Source organism: Ovis aries, chromosome 3 (genome assembly GCF_016772045.2).
Source record: "Ovis aries strain OAR_USU_Benz2616 breed Rambouillet chromosome 3, ARS-UI_Ramb_v3.0, whole genome shotgun sequence".
In the NCBI taxonomy this organism is placed as follows: Eukaryota; Metazoa; Chordata; class Mammalia; order Artiodactyla; family Bovidae; genus Ovis; species Ovis aries.
The window spans coordinates 138512694-138527134 of record NC_056056.1 but is presented as its reverse complement, the minus strand read 5'-3'; the positions used below and the strand labels follow the sequence as shown (position 1 = coordinate 138527134).

At 37.1% G+C, this 14441-nt stretch overlaps 1 protein-coding gene across 7 annotated transcripts in view; it reads right to left on the bottom strand.

Moving 5' to 3' along the window:
* SENP1 (SUMO specific peptidase 1) overlaps positions 1–14441 on the bottom strand; it is a 51914-nt gene that overhangs the window by 16671 nt on the left and 20802 nt on the right. For all 7 annotated transcript variants that reach the window (XM_027967397.3, XM_060412681.1, XM_042246791.1 and 4 more), the window contains 6 exons: positions 9908–10011; positions 9539–9825; positions 8063–8117; positions 2386–2424; positions 1331–1415; positions 953–1108 (listed from right to left, as the gene is read on the bottom strand). In XM_027967397.3, coding sequence (XP_027823198.1) covers positions 953–1108; positions 1331–1415; positions 2386–2424; positions 8063–8117; positions 9539–9825; positions 9908–10011 — 726 coding nt within the window. The remainder of the gene's footprint in view (positions 1–952; positions 1109–1330; positions 1416–2385; positions 2425–8062; positions 8118–9538; positions 9826–9907; positions 10012–14441) is intronic.

The window sequence follows — 14441 nt, the reverse complement described above, 5'->3', positions numbered from 1 at the left end:
CAATTTCTCATCAATGATTCCCATGCAATCCTCAGACTTAAATCAACCATTTACTCCTAACATTTTGGTTATTATTCCTTCCAGTAATCTCCTTCCTCCCTTCTCTTTTTCAGCACATTTCAGACCCTTATTTCATATTATTTCTTGAGTCTGAAATAACTTTCTGCTATCAAATTTCCTAAGCCCATGAAAAGACCTAATTATATATCTTCAGTCCAAACAATTTCCTGAGAAACAGAATCTTTCTCAAAGGTAATAAGGAAGTAAAAGTAGTGATGTCTTTCAGACACATTTTCCCAGAAAAATGTGTTTTTTTTAATGTAAAAATGTAGAATTCAGCACAACTTTAGTGTTAATAAATGTGTTATACTTACCAGCTATATGACAGGTTTTCAAACAGAAGAATGAACTAAGAAACAGATTATTTTTAAATGTATGCAGACTTTTAAATTTTTAAAAATTTCCAAATTTTTATACTGAGTTTTTATTATTTAAAAAAAATAGTAAGGCTCAACTTACTATTTGATGTAAAAGTACTATACATATGCATTAAGTAAAAATGCACAGGAAATGAAACAAATTTACTGAATGCTTTTTCACTGAAATCACTACAAGTCACCCATAATTCTTTCCTGAATTTTCAGTAATCTTTGAAAAACAAAGCCAATATTGTTATGCAATACAAATGAAAGCAGGAGTATGGAATGCAATTTAAATACCAGGTGATCTACTACTGTTTTTTTCCTGTCTGTTTTTTGGCTGCACAGCTCAGCATTTGTGATCTTAATTCCCTGACCGTGGATCGAACACCCTGCAGGTGGAAGCACTGAGTCTTAACCACTGGACTGCCAGGGGAGTCCCTGGTCTATTACTTTTACGTTTGAAATTTGTCCAAAGAATTCTCTCTAAACACAACACTTGCCAGTATAGGAATTTATACTATATAATTTACCTCTGTAATTTCAGGAAATTCATCTTCGCTGTCAGTCAATTTATGACCTTTTTTCCCTGTTTCCTGGGCGATCGTGACCGGGATCTCCTTTTCAAGAGGCACACGAAGATGCAGTTCTACTGAATCATGTACTGAATGTTCCTGTTCCTGCAGTCTCTGAAAGACAGACCTTCAAAATAAGTGGAGTACAGAAATCTACTGCTTGTCTACGAACACTGAGGAGGACTAGCTGGACAGACTAAGAACACAGAGCATAGCAAGGCTATGCTACCATACTATCTTGCAATTCAACACCTTTGATTCCAAATTCAGGTAACCTTCCAAAATTAGTTTCAACTTGGATGTGCTATTCATTTGTATCTCAAAAACACTTTTTACCTGGTTTTGAAGCTGTAATGCCAGTGCTTTCTGCTCTTCAATCTGGCGCAATCTTTCCCGTGCTCGAGAATCATAAACACTAGTTCTAGGAAACAAAAAATGCAGACCACTTACTTAGCATCAAGAACACTGCTGATGCCCAATGAGCATTAAATATAAAACTCTCAGAGAAAAACCCTAAAACCCTTATACTAACTTATCACTACACTTGCTTTAAGACAAAGTGAAACTGCATGGTGTTACTGAAATTACCTTACTAGTTTTTTGAAATGATGAAAATTATTAGTTTGTTGCTAAACACGAACAAGTGACTTTTGTGGATATTTGTAAATGTGTAGTCTTTTTTTTTTTTTTAAACCATGCTTCTAAAATTAAGGAGAAAGTGAAGCTTCATTCTGGAAATCCAAAAATGAGATTGAATCCCAAAGATGAAAATAATACAAAAGATGCGGGTTCCATTGCTGGTTGGAGAACTACGATCCCACACACCCTGGGACAACTAGGTCCACATGTCACAGCTACTAAGCCCATCTGCTCTAGAGCCTCATGTCAAGGGTAGAGAGCCTTCATGCCACAATGAAAGATCCCATATGACATGACAAAGATCTTGCATGCCATCACTTAGACCCGACACAGCCAAAAAAAAAAAAAAAAAAAAAAAAATCTACCAGACCAAGGGATTTAGATAACCAAAGTGAATCCTTGAAACTAGAAACTAAATTTTCAGTGATTCTGCAAACTCCAGAAATTATATCCAATAAATTAGTTTTATCAATATGAAAATAAAGACATTTATTTTCCTTTCTGTTTAATAGCTAACTGAAACATTTTTCCAATTCAATTTAGTTTCAACAATTGTTACAGATTTAATAAACCTGAGCATAGAAATGTTCCAACTCCAAAAACTTTTAAAACTCAGTAACTTAGAAGTTATTTTATAAATAAATAGGAAATTTTTACTGACTCAAAATTGGTAGCAAGATTGGCTAATTGATTTCTTCTAACTGAAAAGAAAGTGATGAAGAGGCAAAATGATATTAAAAATAATTACTTACAATTCTTTGATCCACAGCTCTGCCTGGAAAAAAGTAGGACTATGGGCAGGAAAAGAAAAATGTGACAAATGAACAGACTTAAAAGAGTATCAAATATTTTCATCAAGAAAACAAATCATTTAAATAGTTTATACAAATGCTTTATAAGTATGTGATAAATAAAAGGACCTAAATTACATAAAACAATTCTAACTGGGAAGCAAAGGAAAACAAATATGAGTCATTTGCACACATATAGTTAAAAAGATGACCCAACATTCAGCAGAGAAATTTAGTTTAGCATGCTCCTTATTTGCAAGACAGACCAACATGATGTGAAAAATACATTATTTATCAAGGTAATATATTAAAACTAGAATGTTCCTCTTTCCAAATGGCTCAGATTGACAGATTTATTAATGGTTTAATAAAATATTATGGGTTGTTGGACTTTTTGTAGGTCTGCTTGAGTCAAAATACATTCAACCACATCACAGTAGATACTGAAAATTCCCACTCACAGAGTAGCCCATATTAAATGGCTAATGAACCAATGAACCAATATGGATAATTAGCAATACGACTCCCTTCCAAAGATGAGAGACTGCTTTTATTCCATGCAGCTCTTGCTGACAACCCAAGGGAATAAGGCTAACAGAGTCACAGGTATGTTATCTGTTCTAGAGCCTTTTTGCTCTTCTCAAACTTTCTCATGTCATTGCTCATCTTCCCTCTAACTGAAGGAGTTCTCACAGAACCAAATGAAAGGCAAGTGAGCACTTTTCCAAAGAAAACTTTCAGATGTACAGAATAAGTTAAAAGAGTGTCAAACTCGAAGTTAAGAGACTGGAATCTCTTAGAGCTGCCTCTGATTAGCTTTGTGACTTTGAGCAAGTCACTTCCCTTTACACGGGCCTCAATTTCTGGGTTTGTGAATATGGAGATGAGAGTCCCTTTCAGTTTTTAAACTTCTACAATCTGTCCTGTAAAGGCAAAAATAAGGGCTCAGAGGTAATCCTTTGCTCCTAAGCCTAACTTCTGAGAATCAGTATTCCCAGTAACCCTTAGTTTTGGGCTTTAGTGATAAAAATGCTGTTCTATTACCTATTCACTGTCACTGAGGTCAATAAGAGGAGAACACAGAGAAGGCAGCCTATCTCCTTAATGCAGTCAACAACTGATGTAACAGCCAAGAAAGAAAGTCACAGAGATCAGTGGAAGCACTCTGAGAGACTACTTAGTGTGTGATACTAAACATTAATGAACATGAGAAGACATCTATTGCACAATATGACGACGTGACAAGCAATCACCCAGAATTTCATGGTACTGGATCATGCTACTCAAATCTGCTCCCCATGAAAGTGAAAAAAAAAAAAAAAAAAAAAAGAAAGCCGCTCAGTCGTGTCAGACTCTTTGTGACTCCATGGACTACATAGTCTGTGGAATTCTCCAGGTCAGAATATTGGAGTGGTAGCCTTTCCCTTTTCCAGGGGATCTTCTCAACCCAGGGATTGAACCCAGGTCTCCTGCACTGCAGGCAGATTCTTTACCAGCTGAGCCACCAGAGAAGCCCAAGAATACTGGAGTGGGTAGACTGTCCCTTCTCCAGCAGATCTTGCCGACCCAGGAATCAAATCAGGGTCTCTTGCACTGCAGGCAGATTCTTTACCAACTGAGCCATCAGGGAAGCCCAATGCTCCCCATATTAGAATATAAACTTGATGAGGATAGGAATTTTTGTCTTTTGCATTTACTACTGTATGCTCTGTACCAAGAATAGTGCCTGACATCTAGCAGGCACTCAATATTTGTTGAATAAATAAATAATGTAAAGGACAAGCACTTCTCTTTAATGCATCAAGGTATCTATTGGCGTAGGAAAGCAACACACAGAAGGAAAAGCAAAATCCCTTTGCTTTTCAGAGATTACATATTACTTCTCATATAACTAATGCAATAAGCACCTACTTAGTGCTTTGTGTATGAAACTCTCTTAGAGAGATTTTACGTATTGGCAAAGCCTTATGATAATCCACAAATTATTAAGCCTCAATATAATGTGTAATAGGGAAACACTACTTATACTGTACAGAAAAGGAAACTGAGTTCAAAAGAATTATTTGCCCTGGAAGAGTCAGGGTTAGAAACTACTTCAGTCCAATTCCACAGACTGTGTTGTATTATTGTAAAATGTCTTCTAATAAACCAAAGCATTAAGCCACAATGGAGATGATGAGTATTTGGACTACTCAAGACAGTATTTCAAGCTTTCTAGGAAATTTGTTATTTAACAAAGATTTATTTACTAAGTACTTTTAATGCGCCACGTGCTATTATTGAAAGCAGGAGGCGGTGCAAAGATATTAGTAACACAAGGTACAGAGACAGAAGCACTGGAGGAAAAGACTAATGATATCTGGAGAAGCCAGAGAAATGTCCTGAGGAAGAAACCAACACCTGAGCCAGAGTTTAAAAAGCAAGCTAAGAGTGTAACAAGTCGACAAGGAGAGAAAGCAAACTCCAGGCAGAAGGGGAAGGGGTTGGAATGTATAACAACACAAAGGCATAAAATGCACGGCATATTCTGGGAAATAAGGGCAGATCTTCATTGCTGGAACTTAACCGAGAGGCAGTGGTGGGAGATTAAGGAGCCAATGAACCAAGCCTTGAGAGACTAGGCTCCAACTTTGATAGACAGCATCATCCAGTGAGCCTCACCCAAGACTACTTCTCATCCATCTCACTGTTCAGTCATTAGTAAAAGAAACTCTCCATAAAGGAAAGACAGACTCAGGAAAGAACTGAGAGCACACATTATATGAAATCAACTTTTTCCCAAGAAAGAACACCTATTTTTGTACATACATATAGAACACTTTTATAAGTGTTTTATCTATAAGTTTACCTTCACAACAATTCAATAGTAAGATATTAACACTGGCATTTTATTGGTACGGAAACTGAGGTTTAGAAGAGTAACTTGTTCAAAGTTACATGGAGCCTGGAAAAGGCAAGATTGGAACCCAGGTCTCACTCAAAAAAACCCCCTAAAACTATAAGGAATCTAAACTGTAAAGTCTCCTTGAGAAACTATACTAACCAGAGAATACTTTTTTTTGAGAATACTTTTAAAATATCCAAAAAGTTTAGAACATACTGGGAAATTGCAAAGATGTAGGGGAATTGAGATAAGAAAGAATATCTTATTATCCCTAATCGTTTCAATAGAAAATTAATATTATTATTATTCTAGCAACTGATTGCCAAGGCCCCATATGGCAGACATAGCAATCTAAGTATTAACAGTAACCTACTGGGTTATAATACTGGTTCAGCAATACATGAACTGTGAACTTCAGATGTTCAAGCTGGTTTTAGAAAAGGCAGAGGAACCAGAGATCAAATTGCCAACATCCGCTGGATCATCGAAAAAGCAAGAGAGTTCCAGAAAAACATCTATTTCTGCTTTATTGACTATGCCAAAGCCTTTGACTGTGTGGATCACAATAAACTGTGGAAAATTCTGAGAGAGATGGGAATACAGACCACCTGACCTGCCTCTTGAGAAACCTATATGCAGGTCAGGAAGCAACAGTTAGAACTGGACATGGAACAACAGACTGGTTCCAAATAGGAAAAGGAGTACGTCAAGGCTGTATATTGTCACCCTGCTTATTTAACTTCTATGCAGAGTACATCATGAGAAACGTTGGGCTGGAAGAAGCACAAGCTGGAATCAAGATTGCCGGGAGAAATATCAAAAACCTCAGATATGCAGATGACACCACCTTTATGGCAGAAAGGCAAGAAGAACTAAAGAGCCTCGTGATGAAAGTGAAAGAGGAGAGTGAAAAAGTTGGCTTAAAGCTCAACATTCAGAAAATGAAGATCATGGTATCCGGTCCCATCACTTCATGGCAAATAGATGGGGAAACAGTGGAAACAGTGTCAGGCTTTATTTTGGGGGGCTCCAAAATCACTGCAGATGGTGACTGCAGCCATGAAATTAAAAGACACTTACTCCTTGGAAGGAGAGTTATGACCAACCTAGATAGCATATTCAGAAGCAGAGACATTACTTTGCCAACAAAGGTCCATCTAGTCAAGGCTATGATTTCTCCAGTGGTCATGTATGGATGTGAAAGTTGGACTGTGAAGAAAGCTGAGTGCTGAAGAATTGATGCTTTCGAACTGTGGTGCTGGAGAAGACTCTTGAGAGTCCCTTGGACTGCAAGGAGATCCAACCAGTCCATCCTAAAGGAGATCAGTCCTGAGTGTTCTTTGTAAGGAATGATGCTAAAGCTGAAACTCCGATACTTTGGCCAGCTCATGCGAAGAATTGACTCATTGGAAAAGACTCTGATGCTGGGAGGGATTGGGGGCGGGAGGAGAAGGGGACAACAGAGGATGAGATGGCTGGATGGCATCACTGACTTGATGGACATGAGTTTGGGTGAATTCTGGGAGTTGGTGATGGACAGGGAGGCCTGGCATGCTGTGATTCATGGGGTTGCAAAGAGTCGGACACGACTGAACTGAATTGAACTGGATTACAGAGGAAGAAATACTTGGTACCTCTCAGAGGGGTTAAGTTTCATACAGAAGATCACATCTGACCTGAGACTTAAAAGATAAGAAAAAGACTACTGCTTGATAGACAAGTTGAAGGGGGAGAAGGGGAACATATCAGGCAGAAGAAACACTTCACATATTCATGTGAAAATATGAGAATACCTATCATCTTGTAAGTCAGCATATAATAAACACATGAAAGAATCCAGTATTTTGCACATGGCTCCTTCTTTCACCTCCACTGTGTCTCTCCGCAAATGTCAGCTTAGCAGAAACTCGTCGTGACCATCTAGATAAATGGCACTCCCAATCCCCAGTCTATATGTTACCCTGCTTTATTTTTCTTCATGGTACTTATCACCACCAGGTATATGTATATTTAATTATTTGTTATTATTTGTCCCCCATCCCTCTCCTTTGTTGTTGTTTAGTCACTAAGTCATGGCTAACTCTTTATAAGTCCATGGACTGCAGCGCGCCAGGCTTCCCTGTCCTTCACTATCTCCCAGAGTTAGGTCAAATTCATATCCATTGATTAGGTGATGCTATCCAACCATTTCATCCTGTCACCCCCTTCTCTTCTTGCACTCAACCTTTTCCAGCATCAAGGTCCTTTCGGTACAATTAGGATGTACACTTCTTGAGAGCAGGAACTTCATTTTGTTAACTGCTATTACCTTCAATGTCTGTACCAGTACCCGCACCCCTAGGCTATTAATAAATATTTGTCAAAGAAAAAATGTATGACAGGAAGCAAGGCATGTGGAGGAAGAGTGTTGAATACCATACTAGGAGTTTGGGCTTGATTCCACATCTTATCAGGCACTCTTGAGGGAGTTTAATGAATGATTAGATAAGCATTTTAGAAAGTTCACTCAGCAGAACTGAAGGTGGACTAACGAACAAGGCAAAGAATGGGTTAGAGAACACGGTGGAAAATGGCATGAAGAATAAAACGGAGGTTGGAGGAAAAAAGATCAATTAAGAAGTTACTAAAATAATTCAAACGACACATAAGAGTGGTCTGAATTGAGGCTGTTTTATATTACTTAACTCTTAGTGAAGAAATTGTGATTAAAGAGAGGGAAAACAATGTTAAGAATGTCCTTTAACCAAAGTTTACCTGGGAGTTGGAATCTGGGAGTCTTTCACTTTGAGTAAAATCACAGAGTCTGATCCTAAACAAAAAACACAAGAGCCTATCATTAACAAAATTCCACATGGCTGTACCTTCTAGATGTCTACGGCTTAAGTTCCCATACTTTGCTATATTCTATTTCCATAAAAATAACACAGCATAAGGATAAAGGAAAGACAGGAGAAAGACAGGCAGGTCCATTTTCACTGAGCCACAAACAGGGCTTAGTGAAGAGCCCGTCTCACAAATAAAGCCAAAAAAAAAAGTATATATGCCCTTCAGCATCTTCTCCTGGACTGCGCTTGTTCCCTGTGCTTCTTCCTTCTATTCCTGAGAAATAAGAACATGCCAAGATTTCTCAAAAGTCTTTAGTTCATGAACCAGTATGAGACTGAACAAGATGCAAGAGGGAAGGGAAGGAGGAAGGGAAGAGGGGGAAGGCAGAAAGAAAGAAAGCAACAGCTATGTGAGAAGCACCAGAGTCCAAACAGTACAAATTCTAGCATTTATTTTCTACTGATAAAGGTAGGAATCATATCCTTCTAAAGCACTATGATTAGAATCTTATTTAGAATATTTAATAAATGGTATAGGGAAGTAACTAAACCATTCAATATTGTATATTTGTTCCAGTTGAGTTGTATCTAAGCATCTGACATAAAATAAATGCTTCTGAAATTAAAGGCTTTTAATAATAATTCTCAGTAAATCACCTCACAAAATTTTAAGTTTCTGTGAATTTGTGTAGCCATATATATAATGACCCCTAAAATTTTTATCCCCAAGTGAGACTTTTAAGAAAGTAAGGAACAGATTAAAAAATTTGCTTTAAGTTACATGCCTAAATACATATCATAAATACACACATAATACATACCTAAAGGAGGGGAAAACTAAGCAAACAAACAAAAAACTACCATAGCAAAACCTTTAATTAACTGGAATTCCAAGAGACTAAATATTTTGGTTAGCTGAAAGTTAGACAGAAAATTCTGTTTTCAAAACTTGCTGACAAGCATTCCAAAATGCATAAACCTACTACACAGGTTTTATAAGTACTATTTATTTAAGAAATTTTACTTCAATTCTTAATTGATATTTCAAAACTCCTAGAACTTCAGGGTACTTAATTTTCATTGTAAAGTACTAGAAACAGAGACAGTACTAAAGTAGGTGGGCTTAATATACTCTGACACAAGACTGTTCAGGAAGTTAACCTTTTAAATATTATATGAAATCATTTGCCTCTCAATCATTTGTAAGAAAAAAGTAAGCTATTTATATGTTTCATTTACTCATGGCATGGCTAACTGAATTAAATGTATTTAAGGTATCTTGTATCTTATATCTTAATTAAGTTACATGTGTATTACTACCTTGCCTATAATTCATACAATTCTCATAGATCCAATAAACCGTTCATTGGTTACTGAAACTATAGTGATACAATTCCATTTTTACCTTCAGATTCTGTATTTGAAGCTGGTAAGTTATTTGCCTGATGTGAAAGAGAGTGGTCATGTTCGGGTTGATGGACAGGATCAGAATCTTTGGATCCAAATGTACCAGCATCTGGGGTGTAAGATGATAAGGAAAACACACTGTGGGACAATTGTTCCTGGGCAGTTAAAATGCTGGCAGATCCAGATGAAGAAGTATCAGAGCCAACGATCTGAGTTGCACAAGAGTTTCCATTTTTAAACAGTGGGTCTTTCAAAGTATTCTTACTGGAACTAAGACATCGAGACCTAGCAAGAAAAGAAAACAATTTCAACATCCAATAACAAAATGCAGAATAAAATTCATTTGAAATATGTTTCTGTGACTCACAGGTGTAAAGGAAAATGTGTGGTGGGTTTGGCTATAGAGAACTGCTTCCCTGTGACCATCTGTAGCAGCTGTCTGTAAATCTCTCGTTCTTCCTCTTGAACTGTCTATAAATTAAGAAAAAAAAATCTTAAATACATTCAATGAGGCAACGTTTCTCTAGGTAATATCTAGACTCTGAGAGCTCTCTTAAAGCTCTGGCAGTGTCTTGATGATAATTAAGAATTATGGTTCATTAATAATATTCTACAAAATTATAAAGCACATATAAGAGGAGTGAAGCAAATACTTGACAGTGTATTTTGGAAAATTATGGGGCATATATGTAAACAGCAGCACACAGAAACTGTAGGATATGAAACTAGAAGGCCATTTTTGCATCACTGATTGTCCCAGAAATAAAACATTAAAAAAAAATGAGGACCTCTAAACAGGACTCTAACAAAGTCCTTGACTCCTGATACCCGTTAGAAAAATCACAAGGAAGTAATTGCAACAGTCAAGATCAGAGCTGTTTCCTATTCTACCCAATTTTTAAGAGTGTAAGTACTTTCCAAAGATGGTTTTCATTGCCAACTTTCATTTATTCTTTTTTTTTCCCATGAAGTTCCAATACTGAATTTAGAGAAAAGCATATATTCCACAGCATAGTTCACTTACCAACCTAAACACCTACTATGCTCCAGGCACTAGAGATGCTGCGCTGAATAAAATAATCTGTGCCTTGGGGAGCTTACATTAAAGCTGAAGGACTGACAAAAAATAAGTCAAGTAGTATGAAGAAAATTGAAGAGAACAGAAAGCGATGGAGGAAGAATAGCAAGAATGGATAAGACTTCTCTAAAAAGGTGATATTTCTACAGAAGCCTAAATCAAAGGAATAAATCAGTCATAGAAATTTATAAAGAGTATTCCAGGTATTGGCAGAACAAATGCAAAGGGCCTCGGACAGGAATATGCTTGATGTGTTCAAGGAATAGTAAGGTCAGTGTGAATCACGAGAACAACAGTGAGAAATGAGGCCATTTAGCAGAGAACCAGTTTACGTGAGAACTTGTAACTAATCATGTACCTACTCTGCACAGATCTCCTGAAGTAATGGGCTGAATTCATGAAATAACATGCCCCAGGATTTAAAAAAAATCTTATATACAGTTTAATACAATCTTCAATTTTCACAAAATAATCTTAAACTTCATGCCAGTGCTAGCAACATACTACATTGCCATATTTCAATATGCACATAAGCATTTCATTCAATTACAAAAGTTTGTTAAACGCACAAAGAATAAAGCAAAGATTGAGGCAAAGGTAAAGAGACACTAAATTTTTTCTTCTTCAATCTTTTTTTTCAGTTCAGTTCAGTCACGTCCGATTCTTTGCAATCCCATGAACCGCAGCACACTAGGCCTCCCTGTCCATCACCAACTCCCGGAGTCCACCCAAACCCATGTCCATTGAGTTGGTGATGTCATCCAACCATCTCATCCTCCGTCATCCCCTTCTCCTCCTGCCCTCAATCCCTCCCAGCATCAGGGTCTTTTCCAATGAGTCAACTCTTCGCATGAGGTGGCCAAAGTATTGGAGTTTCAGCTTCAACATCAGTCCTTCCAATGAACACTCAGGACTGATCTCCTTTAGGATGGACTAGTTGGATATCCTTGCAGTCCAAGGGGCACATAGTAAATTTCAGTTACATTGTCAATATAATGTTATCAGTCTAACAAGATACACCTTGCACTGTGCAACTTGACAACCCCTTATGAGAAAGAGCTATCCTTAAATCTGAATAGTTGAGTGATCACAAAACAAAGAAGTAGTTGAGCATTTGGTGGCAAAATAGAACCAAGAGAAGAAACAAATTTGCAATGTTCTCTATGAAGAAAATAAATACCATTATCTTACCCCTTAGACCTTAATATATTCAAGACAACGGTGGTCCTTTTTTTTAGTGTTTGTGAAGAGACTGTCTATATATTTTTATAATTAAAAATCATAATTAATGCCTCTTTATCCAACTCCTTGCAACCCCATGGACTGTAGCCTGCCGGGCTCCTCTGTCCATGGAATTCTCCAAGCCAGAATACTGGAGTGGGTAGCTGTTCCTTTCTCCAGGATCCTCCCAACCCAGGGATCAAACCCAGGTCTCCTGCATTGCAGGAGGACTCTTTACCATCTGAGCCACTAGGGAAGCCCTTATTAAAACACAAATTTTCTATTATGAAAATTCTTAAAGTACATAATTGAAAGAAAGCAGCATCATTACAGATTATCAGGGTGTAAGAGAGATCTTTGCCAACTAACTCCACTGTGATCTATATACTGGAAAGCTGTACTATCTGGCACTTTAATGACTGAAATTCTGAATACTCTTCAATATAAATCTTGATTTCACTTTCCCACCATACCAAATAACTGAATCCACGATACTATGGGGTTAACAGTATGTTGTCTTAGAGGGTGGTAAAATGGAGGGAGGGAAGGGAAATCGAGGGAGGGAAGGGAATCAAAAGTGGAGTACTACACCTGGGTCATGGATATTAACTCTAAATTTTAGTTCACTTCCACTATCCCAACAAATTACATCTTAAAAAGCTTTGATTGTATTATCTTATCACAGGAAGAAAAGTAAAGCAGATATATTGGTGTAAGAGGCTACTCTGCATATGAAGAGAAGGCAAAGAAATATCCCCATCACTTAAAGACCTCAAGAGAACACCAAGAATAGATGAGATAGAAAGGATCTTTGTGGTACCCTAAATACTACAAACAAAAGGGGAACGTAGGCGAGGAATAAATCAGCTTGAGATGAACATATATGCACTATGACTACAAGACACACAAGGAGCAAGGACCTGCTGTATAGCACAGGGAACGCTAGTCAATATTCTGTGATAACCTATATGAGAAAAAAATCTGAAAGAAGAATACATATATGTATAACTGAATCACTCTGCTGTACACCTGAAACTAACACAATATTGTAAATCACAATTCAATACAATTTTTAAAAAAGAATTAAAAAAGTTAGAAACATTTCCCTCCTCCCTCCTATCACATAAAAAATGTTTTCTTGGAATAAATTTTTATATTTATAAATAAAACATGAAGAACCAACATGCCATTAAGTGACTCATCTAATGCAAATTATAAGAAATCTAGATTAATTCAACACAAAGTTGACTTTTAAAAATAATTTAACATACACAAAAGTCCCCAACAAATCATTTTCTTCAATAAATATATCTTCAAAGAAAAGCTTCTGTCTGAGCCTGAACAACCTCAGTCATTAGACAACAAAAAACGAACAGAAGTAAATGTCCAATACTCCAAATTATCTGAGGTCTCTTCAAGCCCCATACTGTCAGTTTAAACTGATTTATGATTTAACAGATGCTTGCTCCTTGGAAGAAAAGCTATGATAAACCTAAATAGTGCATTAAAAAGCAGAGACATCACTTTGCCAACAATGGTTCATACATTCAAAACTATGTTTTTTCCAGTAGTCATGTCTGGATGTGAGAGCTGGACCATAAAGAAGGCTGAAAGCCAAAGAACTGACGCTTTGGAATGGTGGTGCTGGAGAAGACTCTTGAGAGTCCCTTGGACAGCAAGGAGATCAAATCAGTCAATCCTACAGGAAATCAACCCTGAATATTCACTGGAACGCCTAATGCTGAAGCATCAATACTTTGGCCACCTGATGTGAGGAGCTGACTCATTAGAAAAGACCCTGATGCTGGGAAAAACAGGGCAAGAGGAGAAGGAGGCAATAAAGGATGAGCTGGTTGGATGGCGTCACTGACTCAATGGACATGAGTCTGGGCAAACTCAAGGAGGTAGTGATGGACAGAGAAGCCTGGTGTGCTGCAGCTCATGGGGTTGCCAAGAGTTGGACACAACTTAGCGACTGAACAACAACAATATTACTTGTTAAACCATTTTCTATTGAGTGAGCAAATTAAGAAATTAAGAGGAAAGGAAGCTATAATTGGGTAAAATATTAGAGCAAAGGAAGTTGGCTAATATTATGTTATAAATCTAATAAATGATCAAAGAAAGTTTAATAAGTTTAAGGATAATTAGTCAAGTATGTTTTTCTTAAAAAAAAAAAAAAAAAAAAGGAATAAACCCACCAGTGTCGTTTGTAAGGCAGCCCAACATCTTAAAATGCTGCTTAATACGTAGCACAGAAGCATGTCTGGAAGCAATATATAACTGAAAAGAAACTACCTGTGTTATTGCCATTTAACATTTCTATTTTTTTCTTAGTATTTTTTCTTTCCCAAACAGAAACTCACACCCTCTGTAACAGTACTAAGAGAACATTCTGTGATCATGGAAATGTTCCTAACCTGTACTATCCAATATTGTAGTCACTAGCCCAGTATGGCTAATGAGTGCCTGAAACGTGGCTAATGTGACTGAGAAACTACATTTTTATTTTATTTAAATTAACTTAAACAGCGCATATGGCTAGAAAAGTGAAGTTGCTCAGTCGTGCTGACTCTTTGCGACCCCATGGACAGTAGCCTGC